At 46.1% G+C, this 27143-nt stretch overlaps 1 protein-coding gene across 1 annotated transcript in view; it reads left to right on the forward strand.

Moving 5' to 3' along the window:
• The first annotated feature begins 18025 nt into the window (after positions 1-18025).
• Positions 18026-27143, forward strand: part of Rnf150 (ring finger protein 150) — a 111653-nt gene continuing 102535 nt past the window's right edge. The window contains exons 1-2 of the mRNA XM_048333554.1: positions 18026-18122; positions 21154-22026. Of these exons, the coding sequence (XP_048189511.1) occupies positions 18026-18122; positions 21154-22026 (970 nt within the window). The remainder of the gene's footprint in view (positions 18123-21153; positions 22027-27143) is intronic.

Here is a 27143-nt window from a genome sequence, read left to right on the forward strand (position 1 = left end):
TGCAGAACACTAAAATTCCCTGCGCCATAGTCCCACCCTGATACACTGATATTGGCAATATTAGTACTTCAGGTTGGGGGCGAGAGAATAACATTAAGGTACATTTCAGGCTGCGGAGAGAGAGAAGAGTAGAGACAGAGGGAGAAAAGTGAGCTTTGTCTGTAGAGCCAGAAGGCCCTGCCAGCTAGTTACCAGATGAATTCGTCAAGATGAACTTCATGATCTCACTACTCACCAGCCTGCTCTTTCTCCGTCCTGCAGGACTGTTTTTTGAGGAAACATTTGAAATCATGTCTGCAAAGCACTCCGTATTCATCTCCCTTATACACCACTGTTTTCATTTTATTTTTACAATAAGCATACAAGATGTATATCAAGAAAATATACACACATGGCAAAGTTGACCCAAGGCATCCCTTCTAAAAGCAAAGATGTAAACTATCATTCGGAGAGGAGCAGGCGAAAGGCACCGAGCACTAGTTGGCAATAAAACAGCGTCAGTTGCTGAGGACGGATCAGCAAAGCCCCTCTAACGTGGAACCCAAAGGGTGCACAAAGGAAGCAAGCGCCCATCAGAAGGCTCCGGTCCAAGGACTGGGTCCCGGCTGGTGGGCCTTTGGGTGATTGGCTCGTGAGGGTTCTGACGCCATCACTGGATGGACCCATCGATGGATGGGTCAGTAATTTGGTAGCATGGTTGGAAAGCCGTGGAGACTTCATGAGGTGGTCACTAGGGGCACGTTCCGAAGGGCTCTGTCTTGTCCTGGTCCACTGTCCGTCTCCGCCTCCTTCCTGGGCCACATACAACATGTCCTGCCTCAGCTCGGCCTCAAAGCAAGGCTGAAATCTCAGAAACCTCGAGCCAAACCGATGTTCCCCTCAGATATTTCAGAGTGATAGAAAGTCCAAGTAAGCACCACAGTTAATGGACTATCTCAAGGCAATGAGCTGGCACAAGTAGCCTTTCTCGTGCAAACTATGTCCTCAATAACATTTTCTTTCAAAGTAAGATGAATGGCCTGGTTTTTCTAAATTCAACTTTTGATCCCAATGCAATTAATTCTCAAAGGAGCCCATATTATTTTTTATAAACACTGAAAGCTGTTTCTTCTTGCTTCTCTGCTGTGATATAGTCCATGGCTGTATTGAAATTACACGTTTGCATTTTGTCTCCTCCAGAAATCTGCGGCTTTCCCGAAAAAAAGGAAAGGATTAACTCTTATTCCCTGTGTTCTTAGCTTCTAACCTAATTCAGACATTATACACATGAAGAAATACTATGGATTCTAATCAGCCTCTGTGCCTCCTAGCTTAGAAACAAGCATACCCAGCCAGGTTGAGGGAGTCGGCCTGGACAGGCTGCTGTCCTGAACATTCCTGAACTTTCTGTCACAGTCTTCTAAGAGCAGATCTTGATTGTTCTCTGGATCACTGTGAAACCATCTGACAGGATGTGGTCCTAGCTTCCTTTGGCCATTCCAAAGTAAGATTTGTTGGTTGACTGCCTTAACATCCCTGAATGAAATGAAAATGTCCCATTCTGGAAATCAACATGAAATCTATAACCCTTCTTAGGAAAAATAACCACAGTCATTCGGACTGCTTTTGTGACAGATGTTCTTTCATAGAAACAGAAAAAAAAAATTCGAACAGATTTTTGTTTCCTAAGCGGACAAAGAGTTATCTCGCAATAACAAGCAACAGCAAGGGTAAATTAAAAACAGTTCCTTTTTGGGGCTGGGGATATAGCCTAGTGGCAAGAGTGCCTGCCTCGGATACACGAGGCCCTAGGTTCGATTCCCCAGCACCACATATAGAGAAAATGGCCAGAAGCGGCGCTGTGGCTCAAGTGGCAGAGTGCTAGCCTTGAGCGGGAATAAGCCAGGGACAGTGCTCAGGCCCTGAGTCCAAGGCCCAGGACTGGCCAAAAAAAAAAAAAAAAACAGTTCCTTTTTGTTTCTTTACTGTCTGTTGTATAAAAATGGATTTTGACAGCTCTGATAATCTAGAGGCAACCTTTAGCCATTCAAGCATTATATGGTACCTCATGTCACAATAAAAAAAAAAGCATCTACATGTGTCCCCAAGACATAAAGTAAATGTCATCTATATGTTGAAGTTCCTCAAAATAACTGTAAAAGTACAGACTAACTTGGTCCAGAGCAATTCAATATGTTGTATGTCATGTGACCTATAACTCTTACAAATATTTACAATAGCGGAATATACTGTTAAACACCAGGAAGCCTGATAGGGCTCATTAACTCTTAAATTTGATCCGCATCTCCATTTCTTTTAATTTGCAGAAGTATGGTTCCATAGTTCTCTAACATTAGCTTAATTATAAGAGCACTGAACCATTCTTAAACCCAAAATCATGTTTAGTTTAATACAAGATAAATACTAATGATGGATTGCTATTTCTGAGCATAGTCATGCATTTTCTGTCATTTTTCCTGGTGGCATTTCTAGACTATGGCACACATTAGAATTGTAGAGTTTTATAGCCCCAGAAGGTCAAACCACAGAGATGAGAAAAATGCCTGAATGATTAGGTGATCATAGGCTAAATCAACTTTGTAAAAGGAAATAGAACTATAATTACCTTTATAAATGTCAAAAAACATACATGGCAAACATCATACCAAAACAGATGAGAGCTAAAAGGCAAAAGTGAATACAAGAATAAACAACTAGAGTTAAATTTAATAGTTTACCTTAAATTCAGATCTGAATAGATCAATCAAAAGGAAATTATTCCCAAACCAGACGTTCTTCTTCAAAATGAAACATTAACTTTTTTTTTTTTTTTTTTTTTTTGGCCAGTCCTGGTTCTTGGACTCAGGGCCTGAGCACTGTCCCTGGCTTCTTTTTGCTCAAGGCTAGCACTCTGCCACCTGGGCCACAGCGCCACTTCTGGCCGTTTTCTATGTATGTGGTGCTGAGGAATCGAACCCAGGGCCTCATGTATACAAGGCGAGCACTCTTGCCACTAGGCCATATCCCCGGCCCCAACATTAACTTTTTATTATGATTTTGTGGCTTTTTTTCCCCCAACTCAGCATATACATTTTTCCTTCCTAGAAGAATTAGTCTGGAATACCAAAATTGAGAGACAAAGGGTAAATTAAGAGAAACAACAACAAAAGCAATACTTGCAAAACTGTATGGTGTAAGCGAACTGAATACCTCAGGGGGGGAAAGGGGGAGGGGGGAGGGAGATATGAGGGACAAGGTAACAAACAGTACAAGAAATGTATCCAATGCCTAACGTATGAAACTGTAGCCTCTCTGTACATCAGTTTTATAATAAAAACTTAAAAAAAAAAAGAATTAGTCTGATTCGCTACCAAATTATAACCATTAAAAACATCTAGGAAGCAATTACTTTTTGATAATTTCGCTATCCCCAAATTATTATTCCATGAATCAACCCTACTTTAGGCACTCATAAAACATTTACAATTGTTCCTTGCAAAGACCTCATATACAAAGTCATATACTTTTCGATTTATATGGGCACACAAGTATGACAGTTGGAGTAAAATTCAACCCATTATCCACAACCTCTCCCCGGTAGCAAATTTCTAATTCCTTTGGTCATTTCCTTCCTCCAAGTTGGGGGGGCCTCTTCTCCATACTTAATCTTATAACAATTATTATTACGCCTTTGCCAGATAACTCACCGTAGCTTTCAGACTTTTTTCTTTCCTTTCCTCAGCTTACATTATGGTAGGATTCTGACTGATGGCTGTGAAAACAATGGGTTTTTCAATAAAATCACGCCATGTGTCAGAACACCACAGAAGACTTGTGAAAACACAACCTGCTGAGCTAGCGGAGTAGGGCCGGGGCAGGACTTGATAATTCGCCTATCTAACAATGCGCCGGCTGACCCCGAAGCTGGTGTTCTGAGGCTAACCGTCCAGGTTACAGCTGTAGGGCCTTTATGAAACCAAGGATTTGCTGCAAGATTGTCACAGCGGTTCCAGGTGGTGAGAGATGAAAGGCGCTGAGGAGTTTAAGAAAAAATAGCCAGTGGTGTTTAGCTCTGTCTGAAATGTCAAGTGAATAAATCAGAACGAAGACGGAGAGAGATGAAGCCACATTCAAAGTCTGAAGATTCTAAATGTGGAGAAACTGGAGGGTCCCTAAATCTTCCATGGAAGTTGCTACCCCCAGGCAGGGTCGGTATTGATGTCCCTGAATACAAGATGGCTACCTGTTTTCTATTCACCTCTGAAGGTTACTTTGATCTGTCTGTAACCTGAAAAATCTTGCATGGCATACTAGAAGGTCGTATGCTTTCAGTAAGCTTGTCTTTATTTCACAGGGATCATTTAAAAACAAACAACAACCCTCTTCCTGGGACTGTATTCTTTTCTACAGTGGAATACAGCTCGGTGGGAATAATTCATGATGAAATCCTTGTGAGACAACCTTCACATTCTTCTTTTCCCTTCTATTAAACCTCTGGATTTGGTTTTGAAAAGAATCAAAGAGAGAAGTCTTGATAATTTCATCTTTTCTATTTCTTTCAGTGCCAATGTCCAGAGCACTACTAATTACCTTTCTAGCAAAGACTAGAATGTTATCTGCCCAGAGACAGAGACAGAACCCAAGCTTGCTGGAAGGACTATCCTGATCGATTACACATTAAAGGCAGAAAACAAGCCAAGCACTTGTCGACGGCTTGCAGCTGGAGGCTTTGCTACCAAATTGTGCGATATCTGTGGTCAGCTCCAAATTGGAAAAAAAAAAAAAAGATGGAGGAAGCATAACAGCTTTTAGTAGCCTTGGCTCAGAAGGGACGTACGTTACACCAATCCCGTTAGCAGAGCTGGCCTCAACTAACCTACAAATGGTAGACCATCACAAAGGGTGGGAAAGTACGGCGTGGGGAAGGGATGGACCCCGACGGCCTTCTCTGCTATCCAGGGTAACTTATCACAGAGCCAGTATTTGTTACTTCTGGGAAACACTACTGTCAGGAGTAAAGCAGTTGTGCATAGGACCACATAGAATGAAGTGTGTCAACATGAACTCCAATCTAGGGCAACAACAAGATCTTACTATGTCCTGTATGTAGTTTTTTATTTCTCTCTTTCTCTCTCTCTCTCATTCTTCTTCATTTTCTGTACCTTGTGTCTTGTATAAAAGATTATTGGAGATGTGGAAGGGAAAGGGAGTTGTAGACACAGCAGGACAAAGGATGAACCAAGGAAGCATTGATACTCACTTGACACTGGATGGGCTCTGAACCTTACCAGCTGGCGGGGTGGGTAATAGGGAAGGGTAAGTGGGAGAGAATGAAGGATGGGGCAATAATGATTAAAAGCAAATGTACTCATAGCCTTACTTATGTAACTGTACCCCCTCCTGCTCATCACCTTTTCAATCAAAAATTTAAAAAAGAATAAAGCAGGACAGTAGATTGATTGCAGAATTTGCTTACAACAGTTGTAAGCAATTGTACAACTGAACAATTTTAAGTTGTAGACGTATAGCATACTCGTAAGTGAAATGTTACACGCATGCGTATACACAGTTTGAACTTAAATAAAGCCTGTTTGTAAATACTTTCCTTCCTAAATACCAAAATATAGACAAGGAGAGAAAAAAATATCAGAAAGTCAAAGCCAAATACTTTGTGTCTTTCATTTTACATTGCATCAATATTCTACAATGTTTTTTTTTTTTAAATTTGGCACAGAAGTTGACGGGCTGGGGATATAGCCTAGTGGCAAGAGTGCCTGCCTCGGATACACGAGGCCCTAGGTTCTATTCCCCAGCACCACATATACAGAAAACGGCCAGAAGCGGCGCTGTGGCTCAAGTGGTGGAGTGCTAGCCTTGAGCGGAAGAAGCCAGGGACAGTGCTCAGGCCCTGAGTCCAAGGCCCAGGACTGGCCAAAAAAAAAAAAAAAAAAAAAAAGAAGTTGAGGCATATTTAACTCTTAAAAAAAAAAGACTAACGATGGATTTGAAGAAAACAAGCGTGGGCTATATTTTGATAATAAGAAGGTATCACTGGCCAGGGTCTACATCTGTGGACTGTAGTTTTCGCAACAATCCTGTCGGGCAAACTTCATACCACACAGGGATGGGTGAAGACTGAGAAGCAGAAACGAGATGCAGTCACATACACCGCAGAAATCCACACCTTTGCTGTGACCTTAAAAAAGGGTCCAAACGCAAGGTCATGCAGAGACAGAGGTTGGGCTTGCTGACATTCAACCGGTAAGTTAAACAGCCAATCCGCATGGAACAGCAGTTGGAATATCAACGTTTGAAGGATTTTCAAGCACGGGCTTAAGGAAGGTTCTCTGCACACAGTCGCAGCAGAGGCAGTTGTAACAAAGAAGCACGGACGGTCAGAGGCAGGACTGTCCACAGTCCTCTCAAACTTCACCACACAAAGCGACCTTGGTCACTCTTGGCCCCCTTGGCCTGGGTGAATATGAGGCCAGCTAGCAGGCTATGGAGCTGAAATCATGATTTGTAAAATTGTGGTCCAAGTGACATCTACCTATTCCACTCAGTCTTAATAGGTGCTACGTGAAACATAAAAGAATAAATGGGTGACCACAGAGAACTTGGGGTGTAAAGCAAAGAGATCAGCAACTGTTACCCAAATCTAACCCACTGCTTTGTTTATTGTTTTGTCCATTGTGAGGCTTGAACTCGGTGCCTGGGCTCTGTCCCTGAGCTTTGTTCCCTCAAGGCTTGAACTCCACCACTTTGAGCCACAGCACTACTTCCAATTTTCTGGTGATCGGCTGGAGACAAGAATCTCACAAATTTTTCTGCCCGGGCTGGCTTTGAACTGCGATGCTCAGATCTCGGCCTCTTGAGTAGCTAGGACTACAGGCGTGAGCCACCGGGTACTCCTGGCCCGTTGCTGGTTTGAGCATGGACCATGAGTTACATATGCAACTTTTATGGCTGTGAGGTTTTAGATTTCTCAGTGGTTGGGAGAGAAAAAAAAATCAAAAGAAGAATAATGCTTCCTAACGTGAAAATTCTACGAAGTCCATTCAAATGTCATTGCGCACATGCGAAGTTTCGTGGCTTCCATGTGGTCTAGCTGCTCTGGGGAGCTTCAGTAGGAGATCTGAGCCATTACGGCAGAGATCCCAGATGAGCCGAAAATATTTTCTTATCTGGCCCTTTGCAGGAGTCTGTTGACTTTTTGGCCAAGTTTGCTACTCAATGTAATAGCAAGTCTTTCCTTGATGTTAAGCACCTACCTGTTTAAGATGCTGTGGGAACTTTTCAGCTGCCGGTGTGCGTTGTAGTTTTCAGGGCTTGCAAGCTGACTTGACTGAGGAACCCTTCTTTCTTGAATACATTTTATACCATATGTATTTTGAATACTATCAGGTTGGGAACTGACTTTCTGGAGCAAAAGGAATGAAGACCTAATGGTAAAATGTCAGTGTGGGGGGATTAATTGGGAGATAGTCAAGGGAAACAGGATTTGGGCTCTAAATGCCTGTAATACCCACAGGAATTACTGATGGTCCTTCTTGGGGAATATAACAAGGAGAAAAAGACAACCATGAGGAAATAATGGTGTCTGTTCTGCAAAGAATTCTACCCTTCATGCACTGTAAAAAAAAAAGAGAGAGAGAGAGAGAGAGAGAGAGAGAGAGAGAGAGAGAAAGTAGTCATGCTAAAAGGGGAATGTCATGGGGAAAAGTTCAACCCGATGTTTGTAAATGTTGATGCTTAATGCACTAAAGATAAGCATTCTACGGCACTAATTCCTAATGCCCTTGCAAACCCGGTGCAGGTTACATAACGCGCATTAACATCATCTCACTCGGAATTTTAAAAACAGATCAGGCTCACGAAGCTCTCCTTTTGTGAGATCACAGTGACCTCCAGTGGCCGGCTTGTCACTCAGCACTATATTTTTCTCCATGAATGTTAATCTGTTTACCAACACATGCACAGAGAGTGTTTATGGTATTGTTGGTTCCCAGCATTAGGAGTGACGCAGTCTAGATGTAGAGTCCCGAGCCACAGGAAACACCACAGTGTCGAAGCTACTTGACCAGACAAGGCGCTTGGTTACCGAGCCATCTCACAGAGCTACTTTGAGTGACTGAGGTTGTACGCAGAAGACCTCTCTGTACAGCAGTATCACTGCAAATAGGAGGTAGCAGGTCATTATTATGTGTAGTTCCTTCCTTGGGGTTTGTTTTTAAATAATAGAATGAGAGATCCAAGGGTTCAAGCACAAGAATGAAAGAACAGATTGCCTTCTGGAAGCTAACATATGAAATCAGCTCCACGGGTCCCGGGAATTCACCTCCACCATAGTAAATTCACCAAGACCCACCCTGTCACTGACCACTTCCACGCACATTCTCCAGTACTGACGGAGGCCTTGTTCGGTTCGGACCTTCCGCCTCTTCCTTCCCAGTTCCCCATTACCGGCTGTTCCCCATTACCCAGCTTGGTTCTGGGGTCCAGCTTCCCATGTACGATGAATGGCTAACTCACCCCATCAACCATAACTTTTCTCCTCTTTTCCATGACTGAATTTGGCTGGGGCATTAGGACTCAACTCAGACAAATGGGACCTGGGTTTTTCCTGAGTCTTCTGAGCCTGGTTAGGAACAAGAGAGGAGACACCGAGGGCCCCTTGAAATGGGCAGAGAGAGGAGATGGAAAGCCCCTGGCTGCCTGCCATTGGTGTCGCACTGTGGACTCCGTCCACCTTAGAACAATTGGCCTGGCCTCTGGAGGTCTTGCTGTCTGAGGAGCTGAGTCCGTTGGCTTTTAAGCTCTTCTAGTTGGGAATTCTGCGACTTGCTGCTGAACGCATCCTTACCTTTTCAACACGAGGTGCTCCCCTTCTTTGAGAACTCTCTGCTTGGAAACGCCTGCACCTTCCTAAGTTTCTTGTAATGATCTGTAGAAATAATGAAAGGTAATGTGGACTATACACGGACCAAATGAAGCTCAAGCTATAGAGGAATCTGCAAAGAGGAGGAGGAATTGGTAATGGGTGAGTTTGGTGAAGCATATCACTCAGTATTTTGTTTTAGGGAGTAAGCACACAGATGAACTCTCTTGTCACTCTGTGTCAGGCAATAGGCTCCACCCATCTTTAGGATTACTGATGGAATTAAATGAAATGCTGTACCTGAAACATAGATTGCTGGTGAACAATGTTGGCCCTCGGTCCCTCATTGCTGCCAAGTTCCAAGCTTTCATCCTTCAAGCCTTACTGAGAACTGGCCCTGTCATGCCATGCTTTGTCTGTATTAAATTCAGCTGTTAATTTATTTCCCCTTTGCACTCAAGGCTATGGCCTCCATTTAAGGTTTTAGATATGGCTATATGGGTATTCTCTCTCTCTCTCTCTCTCTCTCTCTCTCTCTCTCTCTCTCTCTCTCTCTCTCTCTGAAGACACTTCAAGATTTCAAGGACAGAAGCTAAAGCAGAAATTGCGTGTTCTTGTTTTTGAATGTGTGTGTGTTCCATGACTCTTTTCAGGTCATCATCAGCTCCCCTAGATTTAGTCTACCGATTTGCAGTTAGAACCTAGTAAATAGTGAGACTTGTTTGCCCTAATAACCCTGAGAAGCACATGACATTGTGGTGCAATCTGAGAAGGACAGAATGACCTCTTTTCATTATGCAGACCTCTGAAGTTCCTCTCCAGCTTTATAAAAGCCAGTTTCTGTCCCCAGAGTGGGGAGTACTTGGCTAACTTACATGGGAAGAATGGAAATTGGAGCTAAGCCAAGGCCTGATAGCACTATCGACTGGACACACACTTTCTGTCTTATATCAACTGTGAAGCAGAGATTTTTTTTTCTGTCACATACTCTTTGGATGTGGTTGAAGTGGCTCATTTCATAGCAAGGACTTACTGATTGCCTGTTCAGTTCTTAGTGCCAATCTAAATGTTTCATGTGTATGCATTTCTTTGATAAAGCACACTGAGGAAATGGATAGGGTAGTTACCCGTTTTATCCAGGAGAAATTGAGCCCAGAGATAGGTAGGAAAATTCCCCCAAGGCAGACAACGCATAAGCAGCACATCTGGGGTTACGACCTCAGCGATCTGAGAGCCGAGCCTGCGCCTCGCTGTACGCGGTACCACGCTGGTGTACATTGCTGCGTACCTCTCGGATTGACTACCGGTCTGTCCGTAAGCATGAGTACTTAATATGTTCAAAGTCACAGGAGTACAAGGGGAAATTAGACATCATCTCTGCTCTATGCACTCTCACAACCCTGTGGGGGAAGGAAATAGAAAAACAGATGTTGGAAATCTTGCAGCCGCCCATGCATCACCTTAACCTGCCACACTGGCTGCTCGCTCGTTATCCGCGTGGCATTAAGACGGCCCAATGCTCACCTGGAGGTTTTTGCTGTTATAGCTTTGCTGTGTGTGTTAGTTCACGGAGGCTGCTGTCACAGAGCTCCACGGGGGCGGTGGCTTCGTGCAATGGGCCATTCTCCGCTCGCGTCTTCCGGTGGCTTTCTGTGAAGACCACCAGACTGGGTTCGTATTTTCTATTCGTAGGAAGACGTTGGTCATCCTGGATTAGATCCCACCCCAACTCCCTTGCTTTAACCACACTGCCTCTCTAGAGACCCTTCCCAATTTAGCTGCATGCTTTCATACTAGTGGTCAGGGCTCCACTATGTAAATTTGGTGAAGAAGGGTGAAACTCAGCCGACAATACTCTATTAACTCCTCGCTCCACCAACTTTTCCATGAAGTTATTTGGCATATTTAGTGACTACATGCCCTAGCCTGTGGAAATCTTAAAAAACATTCTCAGCTTTAGACAGGAGAAAAAAAATGTAATTATGTATATTGTGAGCGGAACATATAATTAGGGTATGTGTTTCCTGCAAATATGCTTTTGGTCATTCACAAATACTATATATAGTTGTTTTCACAGGCTGCTTTATATATTCTTGTCTGCACAAAATATGATGAATTTGGAAGTGGAGTTTATCTAACAACAAAAGAGTTTAATCTCCCCCATTCTTATCCCTAGAAGTAGTTTGACCTATACTGTTCATGTTTCCTTTTTGTCTGACTGGACAAAGTTCCACACTGTGGGTATTAAATTTATCCTTCAGATAGGTGATCGTGCTGAGTTCTTGAATGAACGTCACCAAAGCAATGTCCTGTCCCCTGAAGAACCCCCATGGCATAATTCCCTAACGTCAATTTACAGCTCAGGCCTTCCCACGTAGTTCTAATGATTCACAGTAGAACTTCCCAAGTTCTTCAGAAGGGATAACAGATTGCTAAAACTGAATCAATGATAGTGTTTATTAGTAGTACTAAGGTCTTCATATCCTAGGTATCAATGAAAAATTTGCAAACAGAAACAAAATAGCCCATACGAAAGACATACACCATGACTTTTTCCAACAATTAAATCTTTCCCAACAATAGCTTTCTTTTAAATCAATTGAAGAAGCTTTTCTGTCTGAATGAACGTTGAAGCTGGCATAATAGAGACAATTTCTGTAAAGAATTTTATTATTTTATAGAAACATGTTTGCTTTCCTCAGGGGATTTCAATTTTTTTTTTTTTTTGGTAAATACAAATGCTATAAAGATTAGAAACATAATTTCTTTGCCCTTAAAATCCAAAATAAAAATCTGGTAAAAAGGAAACAAACAACAGAATAAAAATAGTAAAAACAATGTCAGGAAATATTCTATTCTAAGGTAAAATGCTAAGTGGTGTAATATGTAAGTTTTCTCTTAATTCTGATATTCCTGTAATGTTCTGATTCTTCTAGATTACTATCACTTAGCTAGAGTAGTACATTTCACAGAATACATATAATAAATATGCAATCTCTTGTTTTTTCTATTTTAATATTTTTATTATATTCAAATAGTTATACAGAGGGGTTGCCATTTAACAAAGGAGTTTATTGATATGGTATATCTTTTTTTTTTTTTTTTTTTTTTTGCCAGTCCCGGGGCTTGGACTCAGGGCCTGAGCACTGTCCCTGGCTTCTTTTTGCTCAAGGCTAGCACTCTGCCACTTGAGCCACAGCGCCCCTTCTGGCCATTTTCTGTATATGTGGTGCTGGGGAATTGAACCCAGGGCCTCATGTATAGGAGGCAAGCACTCTTGCCACTAGGCCATATTCCCAGCCCCAATATGGTATATCTTGATCTATGTTGCCCCTTTCAACATTCTCATTCATCCCTCCCCGCCCCTCTTCTGACACTCATCTTAATTTTGTGAGATTATATATTGGATTCTTGACTGCATTCCTCTTTTCCTCTTCATTTTGTTTACCCCTCCCCCCTCAGCCCCATCCTACCCCTTCGAGTACTTGGTTTCTGGTGTTTTGTTCATGCAATCTCTTTAAGGGGAAAAAAGACATTCCTATAGCCCAGCATTGACTTTACGTACTTGTAAAATACCATTATTAAATATATACAACCATGAGATTACTCGTACAATTCCTCTACAACTAGGAAGCTAAATGTCTTCACAAATCAAATAATACCAGAAGTAATCTAATAGATGTAATTCATTTCTATATCTAAGGGTCGTTCAAAGTGGATGTTTGATGAAAACTTTGCCTAGCAAACCGTCTAGCTGTCTCATCACAACTGTGGGCTTTTATTGACTTCTGCCTCAATAAGTGTTTCTGTGAACCATATTGCTGATCACCAATGCATTTCTAATTGGTCCCAGAGGGCAGCCTCAATCCATAGATGATAAAATGGCCTAACTTATGTCATAAGAATGATTCATTGTGGTCGTGGGCTGATACTCAAGGCCGACTCCCTTGTTTCAAGGAATACAATCATTTTTGTACGATAGGAGAAATGTTTCTCAAGTTGAGCCATAATAATTTCTGTATAAATATTATTTTTAGTTGGAGAATAAATAGGTTTTTAAAAGGTTCTAAGAAAAGTTTCTCCTGCAGATATTTTTTTGCTCCGCGGGAAAATTGGGATCAAAGCCTCCGTTTATTTGGATTCCTAATGTAATGTGAATTTTTAAAGTGTGGTTTAGTCATTAAGACTAGCCCTATTTCTAGTTCATTAAACATGTATGCATCTTTCCATAATTAAAAAAAATAGTAGACTCTTTTCTGTGTGTGTGTTAGAAAGCATCTTGTAGTGTTGAGTCCTCTAAAGATGGAACCAATCTAGTTTAAGTTCTTTCTGCAGATGTAATGGATCAAGTACAGTTCAGTTCTTTCTTCTGACGTCCTAAGGGAAGCAATGAGAAGCTGGCTGTACCCCAGAGAGCAGTAGATGGAGACAATGGGATCCTGAACAGAGGCACAGAGGCCAAGTCCAGGCCCCACGGAGCACGCTGCATTTGATACTGCGTGTGCTCTGAGAGGACGCTAGTCCGACACATAACTTGACTCCGTGAAATGTCCCCAAGATAAAGAGCCAGGAACCTGAACCACAGGAGAACCTGAGCACCGGATCTTCCATGAGATACCGTCATCCAAGTAGGCCTTGCCCCAGGAGAGACAGCTTCCACACAGAGTGTGTACAGCATCGGTGTCATTGATACGATTTCTGTCTTCTGTGTTTTATATAAGTGAGATTTGTTTTTGTTCTGCATAACATCTGATCCACCTATCTATCTCAGAGTTATTCTATATCAATGATTAACTGTATGATTCATAGGAACACAAATGCAAGGCTTCAGATATACATATATGCTCACTCCTGTCTATTGGAAATGATCTGCCAGTATTTCAGCCATATGATATGGCCTGTGGAATTCCTTTCTAGAAAAATGTCTGTGGGATAGTCTTGCATTTCTTTATTTTCTGCCTCATCTTTAAATAGGCAGTTTCTGTAATTTGCTTTTTCATGTTTAATCTTTAGTTTTAATAGTTGCAACTCAATTTGCACTTCTTTCTTCAGCAGCCAGTGCCAATGCTGCCTTTCCTTTTGTCACCTAAACGATATCTTGTAACAAATTTTCTCAAAAGTACCCAGAGTATGTGTGTCTTGGTCTGGTGACACACACCTGTATCGTGTGTGTGTGTGTGTGTGTGTGTGTGTGTGTGTTTCATGGGCCTTGAACTCTGGGCCTGGGTGCTGTCCCTGAGCCTCTCGGTGCTCGCGGCTCGCTCTCTACCACTTTGAGCCACAGCTCCACTTCCAGTTTTGGGGTTTTTTTTTTGGCCAGTCCTGGGCCTTGGACTCAGGGCCTGAGCACTGTCCCTGGCTTCTTCTTGCTCAAGGCTAGCACTCTGCCACCTGAGCCACAGCGCCACTTCTGGCCACTTTCTGTATATGTGGTGCTGGGGAATCGAACCCAGGGCCTCATGTATATGAGGCAGGCACTCTTGCCACTAGGCCATATCCCCAGCCCCCCACTTCCAGTTTTTGAGTGGTTAGTTGGAGATAAGAGTCTCACCGCGATTTTTCTGCTTGGGCTGGCCTCAAACCGTGATCCTCAGATCTCAGCCTCCTGAGTAGCTAGGATAGGATTACAGGCGAGAGCCACTGGCGCCCAGCGAAGGCTTTCTTTTCCAAATAAAATTTGACCTGCTATTGTAAGCAAAGCAACCTTTTACACAGTACTCGCAAAGTGCTCACGGGAGGCATGAATACACACAAGGGAGTGGGTAACTTGCCAGAGAAATCCAGGAGGATTTTCTGGAGACATCAGTGGTAAGTTTATATCACACATTTCAAGTGAAATCAATCCTCAGGAGTGTCACTTTTACAGTGTGAAATGATGCTAACGGGTCAAGGGCCGCTGTCCCTCACTGGGTCACCGCAGGGGTCTTCAAGGTGGAGCTGAGTGATTGCACTGGCCAGGCTATGCTTCTGATAACCTTGTTCTTCTGCCACTGGTGTTAGGAGGCTAGTTTCCTCCAAAAGAAATTCCAAATATGTTTTCCAGATCCTTTTTGGGAAATCCTAAGGGAATCAACCTAAGCAATAATAGATAAAGGAAACTGTCCTTGATTTTGGTCATGCTGCAACCATGACAGTAACAGTGAAAAAAAAAAAAGCAGATTTGGAAGTGTATAAGTATGCATGAGAGAGGGCTACAGACAGTATTCATTTCAGGACCTCCATTTTGCAGAATAGAAGCAATCACAGGAAGGTCTGGTCTAGCCTTTTACCTAATCATTTGTAGCATTGGATCTGGCCTGTGAGACATAATAAACAAGCATGGTTTCCTATCCTTCCTTCCCTCATTATGTGGATGGAGAGAGAGTCAGGCCCTGGAAATATATTAATCCTCTCTCTTGTGACTAGCTCCGTGATTATGGCTCAGTAGATGTTTAGGAATTCATATCCGTGGTAAAAGCATGACAAACTGAGAGATTAGTCATGTTGCAGTCTTGACCTAAATAGCAAATTAGGCACTGGGCTGGATTAAAAGTCAGACACCTGTGCTTTTCCGTCCTAATGCCATGTCCTTCCATTTCACGCTAGGACTGCTTACTAGCACCGTGGGAATAGGATGCATAGTGAAAGGGAAGTGGTGATGAGAACATTCTTTAAAAGGCTTGAGTGGAAAGGGCTCAGGAGAGCCTGGAATCTCTCTCCTCTGGAAAATTTGACAAAGGCTCATTTGAAGATGGTGGTGCTGACAGCGGTCACGACCACGCAGCGTGGAATACTTTGAGTGCCTCGATTTACAGCCCTGCCTTCCCCCATCCCAGCTCCTGGCGAAAGAGGTCAAGATGATCTGAAGAAGAATGGGAAAAGAAAAGCAGCCAGTTTTTTTTAATTCACTCAAAACCAAAAAAGCAGTGATTTAAAACACAAAATGAATAACTATGAAAAAGTAAGGAAGAAAAAAGAAAGAGAGAGAACAGTAGAGAAGAGAAAACAGATGTATTGTGAAGAGTTTTCTGTTGGTCTTGGTTCATGTTCCGCATGACATCATTATCTAAGACAATTTTCCATATCGAGCCTCTTAAACACATTTTTATAACATAAATTGTTTAGGTTAATGATAAGAGCAAAGAAGCCGAAACTGAATGTCAAAATTGTATCAGAGACTGGGGGAATAAAGAAGTCATTTGATAATTCAAAGAGGCAGAGAGAGAGAGAGAGAGAGAGAGAGAGAGAGAGAGAGAGAGAGAGAGAGAGAGAGTTATTTGTAGAACCTTAATCCTGTGTTTCAAAATTTTGCAAAGTTAGGAGAACGAAGAATCAAGAAACCAATATCATAAGTTGTGTGTATTTTCTCAAAAAAAGTTCCATAACCTTTCATTTCCACCCAAAACATGAATGTATGTATATAAATGTCATGCTAGGTTAGATTCCCTTTGAACACGATAGACTCATGAATGGCCAGTTACGAAAGCAGCGTCCACCGAGTGAGTGTCTCTGTTGCTCCTGCCCGTAAGCCTAGCTACTCGGGAGGCTGAGATCTGAGAATCAGGGTTCGAAGCTAGCCTGGAAAAAAATGTCTGCGAGGCTTTTAACCCCAATTAACCAGCACAAGGCCGAAAGTGAAGATGTTCGCTCCAGTGGTAGAGCTCCAACCTTGAGCAACACAGCAAAAGGACAGCACCTAGGCCCCGAGCTCCAGCCCCACTACTGGTGCACACATGTACCTTCACACACACACACACACACACACACACACACACACTGTTTCTCACTTAGACACAAACACTGCTGTATTCAAGTCAAATCTGCCCTTCCTCTCAGGAAATAAGATCCTCTGCCTATACCAAAGAGCTCCTTGGAGAACTCCTAACTCTGTCAGAACAGGGTGGCTTGGCTGGTAGGGGAATTCCCCTCAGGAAGCCATCTTCCCTGGAAGTTTCAGGAACTGACTCAGAGAGTTCACTCTACTTGGGTGCCTGCGGAGGCCAACCTTTGAAAAAGCCATTTGGCAGCCTGCATGGTGTGTCAATAGCTTGACAACTTCATGGGCACTGACCTGGCAATTTCCTTTCCAAGGCTCCATCATGAGGCAAAATTGAAGCAAGTACCATTTTGGATAGCTCTAGGCCCCTTGACGTGAAGTCCCTCCAGCCTCTTGATCCTAACATGAACGATTCTCTTTGCACTGTTCCATCTTAGAAAACGAATGATTGAATACTTCATCTTGTCGGCTGCTCCTTCCTCCTCCTCCTCTTCTTCCTCCTCCCCCTCCACTCCTCCTCCTCCTCCTCTCCGCTTCCTCCCCTCCTCCTCAGTACCTGGAACACTTCCTAATGTATGAACATGCTCAATATTTCTTAATGAAGAAATACAGTACTGTTTCTCTCTGATATTATATATTTAGGGGGATGCAGCAGGTGTTTTTTTTTTGCTGGCTCCAAATAGCCGCCAGCCCAGTGGGTCAATGAAATCACTGGAAAAATCAGTTGTGCTCAAGAAGAATAACCGTTAGCACAAAGCTAGAAACTTTTAAATGCCTTCATCCGAAGAAGTGAATTTTGACTTAAAAAAAAATCATCAGCTGTGTTTTGGGTTCTTGGAAAGCGTGGCCCAGTGAACACAACGATGTGTCACTAGCCTTTTTCTTTTCTTTTTTTTTTTTCTGAATCACTTAAAAGTTGCAGGGAGTCAGTACTAGTAAATACTTGAGCGTGCATCTATCACTCACCGAACCCCACACAAGGACATCCCTCCAGAAAATGACGAGGCAAACATCCATAGCAGGAAATCACCACTGATAAGACAGGCCCTCCCAGTCTACAGAACTCACTCCATTTCTGCCCACGGTTTGTTTTCTCTCCCTAGTCCAGGAGCCAGGACCTCAGGATCGCTTGCCGTATGCGCTGCCGTGTCCCTGGGTTTGTTTTTTCTTTTTTCAACTTGCAGCAGTGAGTTGGTCCTGCTTTGCCTTTCACGGGCCGGCGACCAGTAGCGAGTACACACCTCCCGTGTTGGCAGGCCGTCTCTCCCCCTGCACCCGTGCAGGCAGGGCTTCCTCGTGTGCAGGCTCGGGCCACGTATGGCCGGCGGGGGTGGGACAGGAGGGATGGATGCTATGAAATCGGCGCGTTTCGCTGAGAAATACAAGCTCCGCTCCTTGACTGTGGTGTGCTGATGGCATCCGTCACCATCACTGGGTCCAGTCGGCGTCTTCCACGTATCTCCAGTAAGTTCACCATCTTCATACGTACTTTTCAAGAGACATTTCAAGGTGAGGCTAACATCTTGCTTAACATCAAATACACGCATGCACACACACACACACACACACACACACACACACACACACACACACCTTAGTTTCCATTGACTTTCATTCAAATCAAGACTCTCTCCAAGGGTGACTTTCTATCATCACCCAAATTAGGAGTATGTCTATCATTAGAGATCATCGGAGTTCTTCCCTACTTATTTATTCCATCACTTATTTATATTAGTATAGAGTCAGCGCTGATATAGCCAATCAATAACTATCGGTATTTATTTTGATTCTGAAATTGTCCTTGGCTTTGGCCTATGGCTCCTGTGTCACTCTGACATGATCTCATCATGCTTCGAACACAAGCCTACCAGGATTGCGGAAGGCTTGTGTGCTTTCTCACACTCAGCCCCAGAATCTGCCAGGGTGCCTTCCAACAGAGATGGTGCATAGAAATCAAGACCTCTGGCGTCCTGAAAACCATTTACTCCTCACCTCCCCATTCATGGAGAGGACAGCAGTTCATAACTGTATATGTCCATACCACTCACACTTGTGCATGTACCTGTGGTTTTCATATTTATTTCCATAACTTTTAGCCGATTATTATTGAATCTCATTTAGATGGGAATTCTGAGAGTTTAGGTCTTTTTCTTTCTTTGTGCTGGTCCTGGGGCTTGAACTCGGGGCCTGGGTGCTGTCCCTAAGCCTCTTTGTGCACAAGGCTAGCACTCCACTTCCTGCCTTTGCTGAGTAGTTTATTGGAGATCACACTTTCATGGACTCCCCTGCCTGGGCTGGCTTCAAACCGCAATCCTCAGATCTCAACCCCCTGAGTAGCTAGGATGATAGGTGTGAGCCACCAGCACCTAGCAACTTAGGTCTTTCTTAACCTAATAAAAAGTTTGAGACATGCTTTCAGATTTTGGAAAGCATAGAAAATTGAAGTTAATGCTATCTGAGCCCAGACACTGGACAGATGGTGATATCACAGTTCAATGTCCGGTGCTCTGGGTGGCATTGTGGCCTTGTCCCTCCTTTCTGTTTTGAAAGTTGACCATGTGTGACATGTAGCTCTTTTTAAATGGGGTTTCACACTCTAATTCAACGCCTTGGGTTTTTTTTGTTCTTGTTGAAAATAGCTTTCTTTTCACCTTTGTAAATTCCTCCACCAGCAGAAAACCCTGTCTACCATTTTACTGAATAGTTTACCTTTTGTCCAATAGTCCTTTGAAATCGCAGTCTGCTAGGCGTGGAATGATGCTGCCTCTTTACCCTGCCATCTTTCCAGCCCTATTTAAAAAAAGAAAAAAATTCCCCAGAGGGAAGGAAGGGAAAGAGACAACCACTACGCTCTTTTTAAATAAGCAATTAAATAAATTCATTTTGTTTTTTACTAAATAGGTGTACAAAGCAGTTTCCATTCCAAAAGTAAGGTTACGTAGGGGCACAAGCCGCCTTGATCAATAATTACACCTTCCACGGTTCTCCCTCATCTTTCCCCATCCTATTTGTACCCTCAAGGTACATAGTTCAGTCAGTGCATTGAGCATATGACTATACTAAGAGTCAGCGTCATATTCTTGTTGTTGTTTCTGGTGTGTGTGTGTGTGTGTGTGTGTGTGCCTGTGTATGTGTGTCGATCCTGGGGCTCAGTGCTGTCCCTGAGCATTTGTGCTCAAGGCTAGAACTCTACCACCTGAGCCACAGCTCCACTTCCAGCTTTTTTGGTGGTGAAGGGGAGATAAAAAGTCTCACTTTCCTGCCCACACTGGCTTTGAACCATAATCTTCAGACCTCAGCCTCCTGAGTAGCTAGGATTACAGGCGTGAAACACCAGCACCCAGCAAGCCATATACTCTCAACGGACATTCTCCAAGTCTTGGGGCTGGAGAGAGGTTGCTAAGAGATAAGAGAGGTGAATGCAACCACAGGGTTTGCAGTCACGGTTGAGCAGAATCTACCCAGGTTCCCTCCTCGGATCCCAGGTGCTCTGGGACCTGCCTCAGGGCGGTCCCCCTTGCGCCTCCTCGGTGTTAAGGTTATAAAGAGCACCGTCCCAATTGCCTAGAAGCCTATTTTCTAAAATGGATAAGCTAGGGACGCACGCAGACCCGGCAGGCCCAGCGCCGCAGGGGCAGCAGCTTCTTCCACGTCTTTCTGGCTCGGGTGCAGCCGGGCTCCCTTCCCCCTGGCCGGGATGGCTGGGAGGGGGCCTTGGCAAGGTCCTGGGGGAAAGCTAGGTTTATTTCTAACTACCGTGACTAAGAAGGCGCCGCTTCTCTGGAAAGTCACGGGTGTATCTTGGGACCCTGTTTTTCTGCTCAGAAGCCATGGGCGGGGAGGGGATCACTACAGCCTACATATTTAATCTGTGAGGACTCAGGCTGTGTCCTCGATTCCAGAACCCTGCTCTAGAGGAACTGCGTCCCCCCCCACCCCCCGCCGATCAGCCAGCAGCGGGGGAACCGGCTTTCCACGGTGATCCGAGCAAACCTCCCCGTGGAGACCCCGGAGACCCCGCCGGCACGGGGGTCCCCCCTGAAGCGTGGCGGCCACGGAGTGGTTCTGGAAGGATCCCCGGGCCGAGTGGCCGGCAGGGGGTGACAGGGGTCCAGACGCTTTGCGCTACCCAAGGCACGGGATGCGGTCCCGGTCCTCCTGGGGTCGCAAGGTCGTCGTCGTCCTCCTCCTCCTCATCCTGGCGTGGCTTCTGTCCCCCCCCCCCCCCCCCTCCAGCGGGGTCCCAGGCTCCGGCGGAGAAGCAGCGAGCAGGCCGGCAGGGGCCGCTGTGGCCACGAGGACGCACGGAGGGCGCGCGGCGCGGGGAGCCCGGGAGCTTTGACATCACACGAAGCTCCTCCTCGCGCGCGCGCGCACACTCCACACACGCGCACACACACACACACGCGCGCACACACTCACGCACGCTCGCCCACCGCGCTCCTCCCCGCGCCGCCGAGAGTGTCCCCGACTCCGCCGGGCCCGGGGCGCGGGGCGCGGGGCGCAGGCAGCCGGAGCCCGGGCCACCGGGGCGGCCCAGCACCCGGGACTGCGAGCCGCCGGCCGGGGCCGGAGGGCGCCCGCCTGCCCTATGAGCGCGGGGGAAGCCGGGCGCGGGAGCGGGGCGCTCGGCAGCCGGACTCCTCCTCCTCCTCCCCCCGCTCAGCGCGCCCGGCCCGGGGCGCCCCCCGCCGCCCAGCCCCCGGCGGCCCCCGGGCGCGGCATGCGTTCGCCGCCGCCGCGCCTGGGCTGAGCGGGGACGCGGAGCCGGGTCCCCGCGGGGGGAAGCGGAGCCGCCGCCCGCGCGCGCGCGCCTGCCCGGGGGCCCGCCGGGGCCGGCCTGGGGAGCGGCGGCGGCCGGAGCGGGACGCGCTCGCTCCCTCGCTCGCTCGCCGGCCGGGCGGCCCGGGCACCCGGCGGAGGAGACAGGTGGCCATGTCTCTCGTGCAGGCGTGCCGCAGCCTGGCTCTCTCAACATGGCTGCTTTCCTTTTGTTTCGTGCATCTGCTGTGCCTGGACTTCACGGTGGCCGAGAAGGAGGAGTGGTACACCGCCTTCGTGAACATCACCTACGCCGAGCCCGGGCCGGGGCCCGGGGCCGGGGCCGGGGCCGGGGCCGGCGCGGAGCTGCGCTCGGAGCGCACCGAGTGCGGGCGCTACGGCGAGCACTCGCCCAAGCGCGACGCCCGCGGCGAGGTGGCCATGGCCCGCGCGGCCCACGAGCGCCTGGCCTGCGACCCCGGCACCGCCTTCGCCGCGCCCGCGCACGGCCGGCCCTGGATCGCGCTCATCCCCCGGGGCAACTGCACCTACCGGGACAAGATCCGCACCGCCTTCCTGCAGAACGCCTCGGCCGCGGTCATCTTCAACGTGGGCGCCGGCGCCAACGACACCCTCACCATGCCGCACGCGGGTGAGACGCGCGCGCGCGCGCGGGGGGCCGGGGTGGGGAGGGGGGGGATGCGGGGCGGAGCGGGGGGTGGGGGATCCGCGGGGCCGGGGCACCGCAGCCCCCGGCCCCCCACTCCCACCCCCACGCAGCCGTGGGTGCTGCGCCCTGGCGTGTCTAGGTTCTCCGACTCAGTACTTAAGTTTCTCCTGGCAGCACCTGGGGGCTGGGGGGGTGGGCGCGCAGGGGGGAACCGAGGGGTCGGGGTTCGTTCGCCGTGCTGGGGACACCTCGCCTCGGGGTCCCCTGAGCAGGGCTGACTTGTTTTCCACGGGAAGAATTCGGGAGATGGGGTCGCCAGGGGCGTGGAGGGGGGCGGGCGGGACTTCCCCCCTCCCCGCCGCCCCCGTCTTGCTCTGGCTTGGGACGGGGAGATCTGATGACTCGTGTGCGTGCCTCCCGGGTGTCCCCGACCCTTGCCTCCTCTGTCTGTGTGCGTGGACTTGGGGAGGGTTCCCTGCTAACAGGTTACCACCACGAACTTGCTCCTGCGAGTCACGTTTCAGTTCTTTGTAGGAGATTAACACCCCCCCCCCGCCCTCCTCCTCCCACTGGGTTTCACAGACGTCATAAATAATATCAAAAGCAGGGTGCTTTGTGAGGCTGTCATCAGAGCAACTCTTGCGCGGACGGCTGCAGGAATAATCCACACTTCCAACTACTTTTCCAGCGTTGCTTGACCCGTGCCTGGTGGAGCGTTCTGGATAGGCTGCTGGTTTGCTGTGTGGCCAGGATGATGCATTTCGCTCTGCTTGAGGATCTCAAGTGTAGTGGCTAGGAATCCACTAGTACCCCAGGACTCACCTAGATAACTGTGCCTGACACAAGCCACGTTTCCGTGGCCAGAAACCTCAGCAACCTCAAAGCTGTTGTCATTCGGGTTTGTCAGCAAGAGCTGCTAGTTTTAGCGGCCTAGGCTCCTTGAGTCCTCTACCAAGGGGTCTAAGAAAGGGATTCTCCTTCCCCAAGTGGGGTCCCTGGGCTCCCCGACTCCTGGGATGAGGCTGTGTGGTGTCTTGGGAGGAAGGGTGATCAGCCTTTGCTGAGTATAGTAGCAGAACCAAAGCATTATTTTATTTAAAAGTGAGAACATAGTAAACAGGCTACTGGCGTAGCATGCCAAGCTCTGGCCGTGTTCGCAAGGGTGTTCTCAAAGGGGACAAGCTTCCATTCTAGGGGTTCCTGTTGCTTATTAGGAAATAGTTGATTTGCCTCTAATACACAACACCAGCTGTTTGGGTCAAGAATCTCTGTAACCCTAACAAACAGGCAAGGAGGGAGGGAAGTTGTTTGAAACTTACAAAACACAGAGTGCTGCATGTTAGTTAATGAAGGGAAGAGGCAGCTGGTTCTGTCTTTGAAAAGTTAGAGGGCAGCACTTTAGAAGTAGCTGATCTGTTTCCTGGAGCTCAACAGTTCTCTGGGGGAAAATACTGTATTCTGATCTTGAGTGGTAGGAACACCGTTGGAACTTGATACCCGAGAATGTGCGGGCAATGGAGGAGTAGTGCATTAAGTGGTGTGAAGTATCTTTGCATTAACCTTTCGTAGAGTAAAACTAGATTCAGAGGATGGGAAAGGAGCCATGGAGATTTTCGTGGATTCATAAACTCCAAGGAGGTTGGTTAGCTGACTGCAGAACATTCTTTGAATGTTTCTGGGGATATAAACATAAGCATGAGGTCTTCAGTGTAGCTTCTTTGATCATGGACCTGAGAGGCACTGTTTACTCCTGTTTAAAAGGCTTTCCCACAAGTGCCAGCAGTTTGGATCCATTCGTGGGTTGCCTGTTTTTAAAGAAAGCCAAGTTGATTTTTCCACGTAATGACGATTTCACATAAATGATACTCGATGAAGACCTTGTGAGAGAGTGCAAGGTTTTTCAAAGATAGAGGCAAAAAAAAATATGTAAGGGCAATATGTCTAATGTGCAATAGTTCTTTGACTCCCAAGTATGTTAACACTGTACCTACAGTATTAGCTAGAAAACTCCACTTTTTCCTTATATTTCCCCATATTAGTCAAAGACTGCCTTGGACTGCTCGTCATTAAGGAGCTACGTGAACGGGAGCACGGCAAACCCGTCACCGACTCTGAAATTGACTTCTTCCTGAGTCCCGGGAAGGACCAGCACTTGTCTCAATGTCTTACACTTATTCCAGAACACGAGGCTTGACTTTCGCTCGTTCCACGTGAGTCTACGTTCTCTGATTCACGTCAGGAAACTCCATGGTAGATGCTCTCCACTCTTCTCGCTCTGTGCTTTTGGGATACGCTCCACCAGGGATCCTGTGGTGGTGAATTTTCAATTCAGTTCCCGAGAAGATGGTTTTGACGTCGCACCATTTCTCCCATGTAGAGGGTGCCTTGGGAACGGAGGGGGTGGGGTGGCCCGCGAGAAGGGGCTAGGTTTTGAGTAATGCAGAGCTCTTACTCTAGCTGGGTGTGTGCTGGAACCTGACCCCCCACACACTCAGCGTCTGGACAGTGAAGCCGTGCTCCACCCACCTCACTTCTGGAAGTCTAGGACTCAAACCCAGGTCCTCACCTCTGCTAGACAAGCACTCTCCCTCAGATCCACCCCTTTCCTTTCCTTCTGGTTTTTATCTTTTTTCTGCCTAAGTGATTCTGAGTTTCTGCTCCTTCTAAAACTATGATTTTTCATCCTCAATGATACAGAGTCACCAGTGATAGACTAGTAATTTGCAAGGATTCACTTGGTTTTGCTCAGCGTAACAGTTTCATTAGTGTGTAATTTGCATACTCTGCAATTCACTTACTTAAAGTATACAATCAGTGTGCTTCGGTGTTCTGTGTTAAACCTCACTACTATCTAATTCTGGAAAACCTTCTACCCTTAGCGGTTATTGTTCACATTCAGCTGTAGGCATTCTGGAATCTTCCATCTCTATATGGAAAGAAGATTCCACTCATCTGAGTGGAATCATACAAAGTCTATCAAGGTTGTAGTGTGTGTCATTACCTATTCTTTGTCATTGCCAAATAATCTGTTGTATGGATGTGTCACATTGCATTTATTAATCAACTGATAGATACATAGGTTATCTCCACTTTGGAGGTCTTATGAATAATACTGGTAGGGAATGTATGTATATTCTTGGTGTGGATGTTTCTCCTGGAGGCATTTTCCCAATACGAATTTCTGGGTAGGCCTTTTGAGGGCCTAATAGAGAATTCTCCCATGTATGGAGCTGTTTCCCATCTGCACCAGCAGTGGGTAAGGCTTTCTCCACCTTCTCATAAACATTTGTTATGGGTTGTGTTTTTTAGTTTGTTCCTCCAAATGTGCATTTCCCGGTGACTGATAGTTATTCTTTGACATACTATTCGTTATCTGCCTTTCAATTCATTTGTCCTCCCCCTCCCCCCATGTCAGCTAGTACTTGTGCAAGTACTAGACCAGAAATTTGTATGCTCCTTAAAGAAATAGGAAGGACCACGTCTTCAAGGCAAGTACAACCAGGGGCCAGAGCAAGCAGCTATCGAGTGTGTGCAGCACACGTTCAGGTGCCGTCTGAGGACACTGAGGTATCAGAATTTTCTACAGGCTGTTTAGTTAAGTAGAAATATGGCATCTAGAGAAACCAGTTGGCTTTGGGTCCTGGCTTTGCTGCCTTCTCACTGTATATCTTTCTAATTGTCTGTGTGTTGTTTATTTCTGTGCAGATCCTGGCACTTGAAGTCAAGGCCTTGGGGTTGCTGAGCAAACAAACATCCTTCCACTTGAACTATGTCCCCATCCTTTGGTTTTTATTCTGTTTTTGAAGTAGGGTCTCAACTTCCCAGGCTGGTTTCTAACTCGTGATCCTTTTGCCTCTGTCTGCAGACTTGCTGAAATCACAGGTGTGTACCACCCTGTCCTCTTCCCCAAGCCTTCTACCGTTGTTATTTGACAAAACAAAAACGTATTTCTTAACAGCCTCAGTTCCCACTTCATTTTTTTTTCTAAGACGCGTAAAGAGATTCTGGCGAGCAGTTTCACTTTCCCCTCTTCAGTGCACACAACTGCGTGGACTTGGTTATTTTCCACTAAACCCTAACTTTCAACCTGACTCTCTGTAGACAAACAGCGACCCAGTAGCCAGAATCCCAGCCTCTGTTATTAGAAGCCATCATTCATTGCATGTGTTAAGTGATATTCTTGCAGTGAAACTGAATCCTTATAAATGGTTTTCATTTGCCAAAACCTAGCTCAAGTGGTGGAGAGCATGGCTGGCAAGCTCAAGACAAGGAATTGTTTAGCAGGATTAGGTGGTAGTTCTATGTTTGGTTCTTTAAGGAATCTCCTTTCTAATTCCTATAGTGGCTGTAGTCATTTACATTCCCATAAATACTACATGTAGGTTCCTTCTTCCACTCTTCTTACCCACATTTGTTATTTTCTTGATGTTTACCACTCTGAGGGAGGGGAGATGGAATCTCCATGCCATCTTAAATTTGCATTTCCTGGGGCTGGGGATATGGCCTAGTGGTAGAGTGCTTGCCTCGTATACATGAAGCCCTGGGTTCGATTCCTCAGCACCACATATATAGAAAAAAGCCGGAGTGGCGCTGTGGCTCAAGAGGTGGAGTGCTAGCCTTGAGCAAAAAGAAGCCAGGGACAGTGCTCAGGCCCTGAGTCCACGCCCCAGGACTGGCAACAAAAACAAAACAAATAGACAAATTAGCATCCTTTATGGCCGAAGAATAGCACTTTTTTTTTCATCTGTTTATTACTCATTTGTATTTCTACTGCAGAGAATTATACAGTCAATTCATCTGCCCATTTATCGATAGGATTAGTGGTTCTTTTGCTCTTTAGTGTTTGGGGCTCTGAATATCCTGGGTATTCATTCTCTATCTGTGGAATCGATGGTGAGCTTTCTCTTGCTCTGTGGGTTGTCTGTCTAGTCTGATAATTGTTTCTTTTGGTGTCCAGAGAATTTAATGCAGCCACATTTGTTAGTTCTTGCTCTGATTTCCTGAGCTATCAGAGTCCTACTCAAGGACTACTCATCGTCTGTATTTGTATCCTCAAAGATTTCCCTGTTATCCGATAGTAGTCACAAAGTTTCGGGTTG

The sequence above is a fragment of the Perognathus longimembris genome, chromosome 24 (assembly GCF_023159225.1).
Source record: "Perognathus longimembris pacificus isolate PPM17 chromosome 24, ASM2315922v1, whole genome shotgun sequence".
Classification (NCBI taxonomy): domain Eukaryota; kingdom Metazoa; phylum Chordata; class Mammalia; order Rodentia; family Heteromyidae; genus Perognathus; species Perognathus longimembris.